The sequence below is a fragment of the Eubalaena glacialis genome, chromosome 20 (genome assembly GCF_028564815.1).
Source record: "Eubalaena glacialis isolate mEubGla1 chromosome 20, mEubGla1.1.hap2.+ XY, whole genome shotgun sequence".
In the NCBI taxonomy this organism is placed as follows: domain Eukaryota; kingdom Metazoa; phylum Chordata; class Mammalia; order Artiodactyla; family Balaenidae; genus Eubalaena; species Eubalaena glacialis.
In genome coordinates this window covers 14222893-14235656 of record NC_083735.1, presented here as the reverse complement: position 1 = coordinate 14235656, position 12764 = coordinate 14222893, and the positions used below count along the sequence as shown (strand labels likewise).

At 41.3% G+C, this 12764-nt stretch overlaps 1 protein-coding gene across 1 annotated transcript; it reads right to left on the bottom strand.

The window, feature by feature from the left end:
- Positions 1–10986: 10986 nt before the first annotated feature.
- On the bottom strand, positions 10987–12121 carry LOC133081346 (beta-citrylglutamate synthase B-like). The gene has a single exon (XM_061177450.1). It carries the CDS (start codon positions 12016–12018, stop codon positions 10987–10989), a length of 1032 nt encoding a protein of 343 aa, XP_061033433.1. The 5' UTR covers positions 12019–12121.
- Positions 12122–12764: the final 643 nt, after the last annotated feature.

Here is a 12764-nt window from a genome sequence, read left to right as displayed (position 1 = left end):
TTTTAAATTTTTATTTTTAAATAATTACAGATTCACAGGAAGTTGCAAGGGAATCACTACACATATTTTAAATTTTTACTTGTGCCATTTTATTTTATAATTTCTATTTGTCCTCCTTGTTCATGTCCTTGAAAGTTACCATTTACATTATTTATCTGCCATGAATATCCTATGTCAACCATTATATATGTTTCTGAATTACATATTAAGGTGCTAATAACACTATAATGGTTATTAATTATTTTAGGTGGCTACTGTTTTGCCAGGTTCTGAGAATGCCAAGTTTCCTCTCTTGGTCTATTTAGGCACTGAGTATCTCTCTGGACTGTGACGCCAGTTTATTTGCTGCTGCAGAAAACACTAACGTCAAATTAATTAGGAACTGACACAGGGGTCAAATATGTGCAGCTTGCTGTGCATAAGATGCTCTCTGGAAGAACTGCTTGAATTTCATAACATTATTCAATGTGGCCACTAGGGGGGGATCACATGTAGCTATTATACCATGTATCAGTTTGTGAAGGATGCCATAACAGAGTATCAATACCACAGACTGGGTGGTTTAAACAATAAATTAATTTTCTCACAATTCTATAGGTTAGAAGTCCGAAATCAATATGTCAGCAGGTTTGGTTTCTTCCGAGGCCTCTCTCTTTGGCTTGCAGATGGCTGCCTTCTCTCTGTGTCCTGGTCGTATCGCTCCTCTGTGATGGGGTTGTTTTTATGTGTATCTGTGTTCCAATCTCCTCTTCATATAAGAACACCAGTCATATTGGATTAGGGCCTACCCCAATGACCCTATTCTAACTTAATTTCCTCTTTGAAGGCTCTATCTCCAAATAGGATCACAATCTGAGGTACTGGGAGTTAGGGCTTCAACATATGAATTTTGGAAGAATACAGTTCAGTCCATAAGACACCAATAAGAGTGAAAAGACAAACCACAAATCAGAGAGAAAAAAAAGACTTTGCCCAATTTAAAAATGGATGAAGACTTGAACAGAAACATAGACTTCGCTAAAGGGATTATATTCATAGTTTAATAAGCACATGAAAAGGCGTTTGACATCATTACTCACCAGGGAAATGCAAATTTGGTTCAATCGTATAACATTGCCATTTCTGTAAGTCAATTTTCAGCAATTTCATATGATTCAACCTAAAGAAAACTCCACAGTGAGATGCCACCACACATCTCAGAAGGCTAAAATTTAAAAAGACAGACTGCCAAACGTTGGCAGGAATGCAGAACAACTGGAATCCTCATACACTGCTTGTGGAAATGTAAAACGACACAGCCACTTTGGAAAAATATTTGATCGTACCCGCTAACGCTACGCATGCGCTAACTCCACCGACCACCATTCCGCTGAGAAACAAAAGAAAATACAAAAAAACGTCGCAGGGAAATGCTAACAGAATGGGCTGGTAACGAGAAGATCTGTTTAACTATTCTAACCTTCTTCGTCCGAAAAGCTGGGTACAGAGGGACACAGTAAGTCCCCAGAATTTGTTCTGAGAAAGCAGAGACGGCTAGGATGGCGGTAGAAAGCGTTTCCGAGCAGCACCTGGTACAGTACTCGGTCCACGTTGGCTGATTTACCCAGAGAGCAGCGGGGTTATTTGCTTAATGTAGAAAGAACGGAGCTACCTTTAGATTAACCCCTTTCTTGCAGTTACCCTCTCTTGCTAGGCCTTTTTCTGGAGTTCGGGCAACCCCGCTATCCCTGGGTTTGGAAGCGCCTCAAGCGCGGTCCCCCAAACCGGGTCACCAACCCCGAGGCGCAGGGGCGCGACCAGGTCCCTGCGCCGGGAGGGCCAGGCTGGCGCCCGCTTTGCTGTCCGCTCCCCCGTGCCTCCGGGGGAAGTCGGGCCTGGGGGCGGCGGACACACAGCCCTGGGTGCGGTGGGTCGGCCTCCTGCGTTCATCCCTCCTCTCAGCCCCAGGGCTGTGCCCCGGGCTTCTGGAGAAGTGAGGCGGAAGGGGGTGCTGGGGGCTGGGCCCGTTGCCGTGGCAACCCGCACCCGGCGGCTAGCAGAGCCCAGGGCGCCAAGCCCAGCGCCTCTCGGCTCCTCCGAAACAGGAGAGCGGAGTCCGGGGGAAAAGCAGCCGAGCCGCGCGGCGCGGCCAGGGTGTGGACTAGGGGCACGGCGGGGGCCGAAGAGAGGCTGGAAGGAAGCCGGGTGGGATCAGCGCCCCCTGCGTTCTCGGTGCCTGGTTTGCAGCCCAAGCAGCCCAGCGCGCCTGGACTCTCGGCGGCGCCTCTCGGCCTCTGAGGGAGCCCGGGTCAACCTGGAACGCGGGCCCGGGATGCGCGCACCCCCTCCCGCCCCCATAGTCCCGCCGCGGCGCCCGACCCGGACCCTGCGCAGCCACCGACCTGGAGAGACGGTGCCCGGAGAGCCCCACAGTGGCCCCAGCCCTCCGCGGGCTGACCCCCAGTGGCCCCGGCCCACAGGTGCGGGCGTGCGACATCCCGGGGTCAACGCCGCCGAGCTTCCACGGTCCCTCCGGGGCGGGTCGTCCTGCATCCGTGAGACACCGACACATCACGAACGGCATCACGAACTCTCTAAATTCAGCTCCCTACCGGCCCCTCACCCATCCCTAGAGGTTCTTTTATTCGGTTTTCGAGTCTACCGCCCTGCAGGACACCGATCTCCCACAAACTTAATTTAGCCATGACTTTGTGCTGCGCACCGTACTTGGCTCTTAATCCATCATCGCGTTTAATTCTTTCAGAAAACCCAGGTAGGCGGTGCTACCTCTGTTTTGAGACTAAGTTGCTCGAGTCTGGGAAGAGGCCCTTGCCCTGTGTGACCTCTCCAGGCCAGGGCAGAAATGTGAAGCACCTCCAGCCGTGGCCTGGTCTCAGCCTCCACAAGAGTGCAGCTGTTAAAAGCCCCGCCGTTCATCCTCAGGGTGAATTTCGTTCAATTCAGCAATTGGGATCGAGCAGAAGCCTGTCTTTGTAGGTGGCTGTCTCCTTACCCTGCAAGAGGGGACTGGAAACAATCTATTTAAGCTCCTTTCAAACCAGAGATATAATGTATCAGTCATCTATAGCATCACACTTTATTGACATATAATAACCAACTTTTAATAACACTTTATCATTGTAAAGATCTCTCCCTTACTTTTTTTTTTTTTTTTTTTGGCCATAGCTCAGCATGTGGGATCTTAGTTCCCCAACCAGGGATCCAGCGTGCGCCCCCCTGCAGTGGAAGCTTGGAGTCTTCACCGCTGGAATGCCAGGGAAGTCCTCTCTCCCTTACTTTATTACAGTTCATGTCATAATCACAAGTTGCTCCATGAAGCAAGTGATTCTCTTTGTTTTACATGGATGTAAACTGAAGCCCAGAGAGGGTCAGCAGCTTTGCCCAAGGTCACACACCTATAAGGCAGTTGGTTCCTTATTTAATGCCCCCCCATATCTGCAGTTCCTATAAAGTATCACACATTTCAGCCATCACAATGTACACAAATACTATTCCACCTATTATACATGGAATTTTTTCAGGTGCAGAAGTTAAAGAAGTTTAGGACTTAGAAAACAAGAGATTTTGTTGTAATGAAGTTATTTTCCTTTTGTGTAGTTTGAAATATCCATCAAAATATTTCATAGTTCCATTATAAAAGTGATGGATATAATTTAGAGGGAATAGCTCATCAAAACCTAACTACCAAGTGTCACTTTTGAAATCACTTCCAGAAACAATCCTTTCCCGATTTCTGGAACAATGTCATATGTATATGTTGAACCATATGAAAATGATGATATTTGACTGATTTTGGCCTACAAAACGATAATTTCATATGGCTTAACTTATTGCGATATTAGTTATTTTATTTTACAGTCTTGGCCAGTTTTGGCCTGCATCTTTCTTCCTTTTGGGGTGTGGGGAAATCACTCTGACTCGTCTAAGAATACTTTTGGGAAGGGAGCCCTGGGTACTATAAGAATCCTTTTCCTTCTGTGCCTCTCCTTTCCAAGAGCTGCATGTGACTGTCATCTTAGCAGGAAGCTCATGTTGGTTACACATGGTCACAGACACATGATGCCCTCACAGAGGTCATACTCAGTACTTGCTACAGTAATAGAACTGTCTTCCAGATGGAGTTTGTTTACATATTTTATATTCAGAACTAACAAGATAAATTTTGCAGGTGAATTTACCTTGTGTTTTTCTCTCTAAGCAAAGAAGTGGAAGTTAAAAAAAACAATTTTCTCATTCAGTCCCACAACGGTGTTAATAATGACTTAGTTGGTAAAGCATAAAAATGCCCTTCTGCTTCTCAGGGTACAGTTTAGTATTTGAATTGTGTCTCCACCTCATGGTAGCTTGGGACCTTGAAGAAATTACTTAAATTTGCTGCATTTCAGTTTCTTTACCTGTAACATTTGAGACACTGAAGCACCTGTCATGATTGGGGTGTGTGTGTGTGTGTGTGTGATGAATATGTGTGTGTGTGTGTGTGATGAATGTGTGTGAAATGCAGGCTCTGGTTAAAGGTCAGCTCCTTCCTTCCTCTTCCCTTCCATGTCTCTCCGACATGTGTGGCGAATCCCACCCATATCTTACTCAGTGTGCGTATAGTCCATCTGTGAGTGAAAACCTCAGTGGTTAGTAAGAAGTGCTTTCATTACACAAATAAGATAGGACAGGTATGATCTTTATTTTTCTGATGGGGAAACTGGGAACAGAGATGGTAAATAATTTGCATAAGAATAAAAAAAGAAAAACATATAAAACACTAATCTTGTTCAGAAATGCAGTAACAGTAACAGACGCACCAAATATTTATTACTGGTTCAGTGACACAGCATCTAGTGGGTTCTGTAAACCAGATGCAATGTGCCTGTATTTGTACAGTTAACTACTTCAGATGCCTTGTGGTTAAGAAGTTTCAACTATGTTCTAAATGACTGACTAATAGGAAATAGAACAAACGTGAAGTTTAGTATTTCCTTTTTACTCAACAGTGGAAAAAGCAATAGGGGAAAGTGAGAAGGGAACTAATATTTCGGTTGAGAACTTAAACTGTGTACCAGAACTTGTGCCAAGTTATACATGTCACATCTTTTAAATTTTATAAATCTGTTAGGTAGGCATCTCCATGTCATCTCAGATGACAAACCTGAGGCTCAGAGAAGGTAAATAACTTGCCTCAAATCATTCAGTCAATAAGAAGTAGAATTAGATTCAAACTCATATCCCAGCACTCCTAGACATTGTTGGAGAAAGTACCAATTTATAGACTTTTGGGAGGAAATGTTATCAAGAGGCTTAAATATTCAGTCTCTCTGACTCAGTTATTCTACTAATGTAAAGTTATCCTAAGAAAATAGTTTGAAATACAGAGAACAGCTTATTGAATAAAATTCTTCATTAGAGAGTTATTCATAACAGGTAGAACCTGAAATGAACCTAGTAACCAATACTGGGGAAATGGCTAAGGAAACAGTAAACTGTGGAGCTTCCATGTGATGGAATATTACACAGCTGGTAAAATAATCCTTCCCCCAAAGTTTGTAAAACCGTGCGAAAATGTTCATGTAATAAGGTTAGGTGAAAAGAACATTATAATAATGAATTGATGATAGTTATTAGTAATGAATTATGATAATATACATAATAATCTCAACCATTAAAAAATATGCACAGAAAAAGAACAGGAATGCTAAACACCAAAATGTTAGCATCAAGTATCTCTGGGCAATGAAATTACATTTATTACTTTTCTTATTTTAATCTTTAATTAAAATTAGTTTTATTAAAATGAATTTTTACCAAAAATTTAACATTTTTTCTGTAAGCAGGTAAACTATTAAAAAACAAACAATTGTGTCTGTCTGATTCTAAAGTCCGTGTTTTCTCATCCACGCTGCATTCACTAGTGAGGTCTTGGCTCCTAATTTTATCTTCCTCATCAGTTCCTTGGCTGTCCAGGTCCCTGTCATTGTCGCAAGGGATCTGAGCAGGTGACTTGAGTGTGAACATACCCATCCAGATAGGTAATAACAGGGAGGGTCCGGGGGTAGGGAGTCTTCTGCCCTCTGCTCTCACTCCTCCCTTCTCTTTTCTGACCCCAGCGCCCAGCGTGGTACCTGGCATATGGTGGACCCTCAGTGAATGCTGGTTGAACGGATGAATCCTAGCCTTAGTTTGTAATTTCCTCTCAGCTTTTGCCCCTGTGTTACATTCGGCTTCGAGCTCTGGTCAGCTCTAGTCTAGTTCCAACATAGTGTTCATGAAGGCCATTCGTTGAGGGCCTGTTAATTGCCACACTCTGTCCTAGGCTCTTTATACAATATACCATTTACTTCTTAACAACCCTGTGAGGTGAGTGTTATTTCTTCCATTTCATAAGTGAAGAGACTGAGACTCAGAGAGAATTAGAAGTTACAAACGGCAGAGTCAGGACAGAGATTCAGAGCCTACTCAGCGTCAAACTCCAGGGCTTGTGCTATTCAACCACCGTGTTGGTACCGATTCTTCGTATATTGCATTTCTGATCATGACTTCAAGCCAAAAATGATTCACACGTATATATATATATTGGATATCAGGAAGGGCAGAATGAACCAACTAACAAGCCAAAGGTTTATTAGTCACCCTCTAAGGGCAAGGCAGGAACCGTTAGTTGTACTTCTCCATAATTATGTATGTAAAGGTATATGTGGTCCCGCATACAGTGATAATATGTTTTTTTCAAGCCCCAAATCAGGACACATGGTCTGCCAAAGAATTTTTTTTTAATGTTTACTTCTTTATTTATTTGGTTACACCGGGCCTTAACTGTAGCAGGCAGACTCTTTAGTTGCAGCAGGCAGGCTCCTTAGTTGTGGCATGCAAACTCTTTTTTTTTTTTTAAAGCAGTTAGAATATTTCTTTAAAAACAATTTTAAAAATGTAAAACATTAAGGAATTTAAAACACCACATTTTCATTAATATAGAAAGAATTTTCACTAGAGTTAGGCAGCCACCCCAAAACAGCATGGCAAAAGGGCATTGGTATAAAGGAAATAAAATACCACACAAAAATCCAAAACAAAACTAAAAACATTTCAGATTAAACCTGGAAGACTAGAAGATTCCAACAACATATTTCTGTCCACTACTGAAACATTCCAAAATCCAAGCTTCAAAGGCACCTAAATGTATTTTAAATGAAATTTTTTTTTAATTAATTAATTTATTTATATTTATTTTTGGCTGTGTTGGGTCTTCGTTTCTGTGCGAGGGCTTTCTCCAGTTGCGGCGAGCGGGGGCGACTCTTCATCGCGGTGCGCGGGCCTCTCACTGTCGCAGCCTCTCCCCTTGCGGAGCACAGGCTCCAGACGCGCAAGCTCCAGACGCGCAGGCTCAGTAGTTGTGGCTCACGGGTTTAGTTGCTCCGTGGCATATGGGATCTTCCCAGACCAGGGCTCGAACCCGTGTGCCCTGCATTGGCAGGCAGATTCTTAACCACTGCGCCACCAGGGAAGCCCTGTTTGTCTTTTAAGAAAAAAAAAGGAAAGAAAGCAGTGAACCTGGTTATAAATCCTGCAATATGTTACATTTAAAAATATCCTAGTACAACAAAAACAAATTATAAAAGAAATGAAACAAACAAATAAAAACAGTAGCTACAGAGGTTACCTGTCTGAGCACCTACATTTTCTTAGGAGGGGATGGTGTCTCACCAGCCATATAGCCCATAAACCTTCTCAGAAAAGAGTGAGCCAGGAGAAAAATGTAACACAAGATTTGATTTCACAAAGTCTCTAAGCGCCCCAGACCCCAAACTGGGGACTCATTGAATGAAGAGAATTTCTTTTTCCTTTGTTTTCTTCTTGAGAAAAAGAAGAGATGATCTTGAAAGTCAATTACTTCTTTCAACGCCTTCGATCCCTTTTCAAAAGTCTGATAAAGCACTTGATGAAAGCAAGTTTCTTGATGGATTTTTCTAATGTTCCAGGGTATTTTCTTATTTGATAGCATATACAGAAATATTTCAAAGTTCAGTGGAGTTAAAGCCAACAGAAATGACCAATCAAAAGAAAATAACTATTAAAAATTTTAAATGGAATAGTTCGTATTTGTGTGTTTGTGTATATACATAGTCTGCTTTTCATCATGGGTGACATAAAAACAATATCAGAAAGAATTACTTTTAAATACAATTCAGAATTACAATTTTAACAATGTACAATAGTTTTACAATAATTCAGATTTTTGCATGATAAAATAACAACTATGCATATTTGATAAATACACATTTTTACCTCATATAGCAATAAAGATTTTAAGAAAGTTACTAAACAATATGAAAATATATTTAACTTTCACTTAATATCTGGGCTGTTTTATTTGGGTTCTTCCAGTATGGTTTGCTCATATTCTTTACCTTACTTTTTGAGGGAATTCAAGAGGATATTCATGTTTTTAAACTCTAAGATGTCCATTCCTGTCCATTCAGTGTACAATCCAGAAATAGTTTGGTAAGGCTATGTTTTAACATAGTGTGTATGCACAAAAGATGGATAGTGAGTAAAACTAACAGTGAAATAATCTCAGATATTTCTTCTAATGTACTTGGTTAATTTGATAATTTTTTAAAAGGCTACCTACATTTTTCCTGGTGCCTTATCCCACCCAACAGAAACCTTGAGTTTTTCATCAAATAGAGAGGGTGTTCTATTTGTGTTTTAAAATTCACTAATCTATATACATGTGATATGTAACTATTCAAAGTATATGTATCATAATCTATGTGGCAACCGGATGGTCTCTACACACCTATGAATGATGATTTAATTAAGCGATTCCTTCTCCCTTGTTTATTTCTCTATCCCGAATAGTGTGCATCTTCCAAAGTATGGTCATTTAGTAAAAGAAGTACCAAGTGAGCCAGAGGTACTTATATATTCCACAATATGTCACACAATAACCCTGTACAAGTCAAATTCTTTTAGATGAGATGAGAATATCCTAAAATAAATTAGAAACTCCTCTTATGTATCTTTTTCTAAGGTGAAATGAGACACTGCACAGATCAGAGGTACTATTCTATTTGTCAACAATCAACCTTTCACTCCATTTTAATATTATTTAATTCTATGGAAAAAACAAGTTTTATTGCATTCCTTTTTTAAAATGGGGGGAAAACTGTGCAAGTAAGCATGATCAAACATCTGTTAGAGCTGGTTAATGCTGATCTTATTGCCTCAAAGTCTCTCTAGTAGTGTCCAAGAAATTATGTTTAAGGTCCATCTGAAGGAAAAAACCGCTGGAGAGGCAAGAAAGGACTTGGGTAAAAAGCTTCAGAGGATTGTAGGGAGATGGAACTTGCTGCTTAAAAAAATTACGTTGAGCTCTGGAGCATCTCCATTTCTTAACACACCTTCCAAACCATTCATTGCGATAGTTTTACCCATGTTTAAAGGCTCATATTATATGCAGTTTGGGGGCTTTCATAAATTCAGAAATAAAGTAATATAAAGAGTAGAATATTGAAGGCTTCAGAGTAGGGCTATGAAAGACTCAATACTGCTAAATAAGTCCCCAAACAAAAATGTTCAGTCCACCCCACCCCAAAACCTGTGTGTAATAGGAGAAAATGCACAGCAAGAAGCAGAGGAAAAGCATGTAGCGTGGAATAAATCACACACTGAACAGTCTAGAACCAAAGAAAAAAAAGCAAACAACATACATATACACAAAAGCCTAAGAAGCAGCTATTCTCCTCATGTCTTTAGGTGAGTACCTCTATCCAGTAGATTATAGTTACGAAAACAACTCAGTTGTTTTTTCTTTTTAAAGTAAAAAAATGTTTCCCGTCATGCTCCATTTTCTAGAATCTTTTTGATTGGTTGGTGTAAACAAAAAGCAAAGCACATAAACATGCAAGCGTGCACACGCACGCACACACGCACGTGCACACACACACCCTCCTAAAATGTGAAAAATGCAGATATATAACTCTGGTATTAGAAATCACTTCAACTTTATACTTAGGAACTTATAGACCCTTTATTCCCCCCCAAAAATATTTTTCCTTGTCCTTATTCTTTAAATGCCCAACCACCAAAAGAAAAAAGGAAAAAAATAAAAGGCTTTAAATGCACGTTTCAAGTCAGTGTCTTGTTAACAAAAAAGGTAGCATTTTCTTCACTTTGCATTGTTAAAGATGCAGGCATAGATCAGGGAATGTTAAGACTAGCATGTATTAAAAAAAAAAAGCAACATAAACAGCATATATCTTTCAAAAAAGGCTAAAACACTAACAAATACAAGTCAATGCACATATTTTTAACTAGTGCAATTGTATCTACAATGGAGTAAATGTTATTTTGTGTGCCAGACATTGCAATACTGTTCAATTCCCTTTTATCATGCAAACATGCCAACTTTATCATTAAAAAAACCTTTATTGGGTCACATTCATGTTGCCCTCCTACCCAAATTAAGGGGGAAAAAGTCAATAAAAGAGCTCCTCAAGATTTCCTAGCTATGAACATAAAGCTCCTAGATAAGAGCGTATAGGCTGAATTTTCAGATTTGTATTAAAAATTTATAATTTAGGTAGATGTCTTCCTCACGGATTACAACACAATGTGAAGTTACACTACTCTGAAATTTGTACCAACTGTACAAAAACGAAAGCAAGAGACCATGAAAAAATTATGTTCTTCGTGGCCTGAGAGCCTACACATTTTTGAGTAATTTAAAAGGGTAACTATGAGAGCCTGACATTTTTCTGTATCTCACCTCTTCTGCCTCTCTATCTGTAGGATTTGTAAATCAAAGTCAGTAACATCTTAGTAGCGAAGGTCTCGTCTATCTCCCCCTCCTTCCCTCCTAACTAATCCTACTCAATTTTCTCTCATCTTCCTGAGCATTTTCCATGAACAGCATTGCAAGTTGGTTTAAAAAAAAAAAAAGAAGAAGAAAAAGAAAGTTTTACAAGGGTTTTGTTGGTTAATTATTTACTGGTGGAATCACTCCACCAGGAGTTTGATTTCATTGGCTAGCAGTTGGTTCATGTTGGATAGGCCCCCTGGGAGCTTGGTGAGCAGCTCTCGCTCCGTGGTTTCAGGGTCGCTGTCAACAGAGCTGGAACTTGCGCTCATGTTGTCGACAGCAGTGTTGGCTGGGGGACCCAGCTCCTGCTCACTAGTCTCATTGGCCGTGGACACCGTGGAGAGCAGGGACATACGCCAGGTGAGCCGGCCAGAGGGCAGAAGGGAGGCGGCATAGTCCGCCATGATAACAGCTACATCCAGATTACAAGCCTTATCAAAGGCTATGAAACCTACATTTGCATTGGCCTCGCAGACACAGAAGGAGCCGTTGTCTTTCATCAACAGGTCGATGCCACACACATCCATTCCCAGGATGTTAGACACCTGGATAGCTAGCTGTTTCCCTTGTTCACTCAAGGAGCACACCATCCACACACCACCTAGTGAGCAGTTGCTTTGCATCCTCCCATCTGTTGAACAGCGTAACATGGTGCCAACCGCATGGCCTCCCACAACAATGACACGTACATCCCTTCCATGAGACTCTTTAACATACTTCTGAAACAGGTATGGAGCTTCATGGCGAATAAGATGGCTTAGATCAGCCAAATGGTGCTTATCGCGAGCCAAGAAAACTGCTTTGCCTCTATGACCCCGTGTATTCTTCACTACCATTGGGAACTCCAGTACCTCAGCTTCATCAATCATTTTAGCAAAATTTTCATGACCACCATAAGAGAAAGTATCTGGCAGAGGAACACCATGACCTGCCAACTCTTGAAACGTCCAAAACTTATTACCACAGTTCAGGATGGCTTGAGGTCGGTTCATCAACTTGCATCCCATCTTCTCTAGATGGCGCAAAACAGTAATGTCACTATCACTTTGCACCCAAGGGGTTGGTACTCTCACTACCACCACCTGAGGGTAAGCAGTAATTAGTTCTCCTTTGATACGAAGACCCAGGTTTCCTTGCTCAGTTGTTAGCACCACCTCATCCATCACCATAGCCCTAAAGTCCAGTTCCTCCTCACAACATTTGGCCTTTAACGCTCGTAAGATCTCTTTTTGAGGATAGTCTTCCCTGATTCGACGATCTGTCAAAAACCACAACTTGGCCGCCACAGAGCTACACGTCTTGATCTGCCTGTTCTTCCTTTTCTGGGATTACTTCCTCCTGAATATAGACTCTTTCTAGGAATGTAGGAGCTCTCACAGAGTCTGAAATCTGTAGTGCAGGCTGGCAGGAAGGGCAGGTGAGAACTCTAGGGCCAAAGCTTCAGTCCTCTGCTGAAAAATCTCCCGGGCATGCAAACTCTTTGCAGCATGCATGCGGGATCTAGTTCCCGACCGGGGATCAAACCCGGGTCCCCTGCATTGGGAGCTCGGAGTCTTAACCACTGCGCCACCAGGGAAATCCCTGCCAAAGAATTTTTAAAGAATTATTCATTTTTTACATGGAAAGAATAAATGAATCCATTATGTATATGTATATGTATGTATGCATATATGTATATACATATACACATAAATAAATATATTTCATGAACACAGAAATAAATAAATGTCTGGTAGGACTTGTGAAAATTTCTGAGGTTGAGTCTGGGCTTAACAGAAATAATGCTGTGATTAATAGAGTTGCTGGTATGGGCCTAGGAGGCAAAATTTGTGGCCCACATGGCTCACATTTGCCATCTCAAGATCACGTACTTGTCAGTTTTATAGAACTTATATGTTACATCACATGTATCATT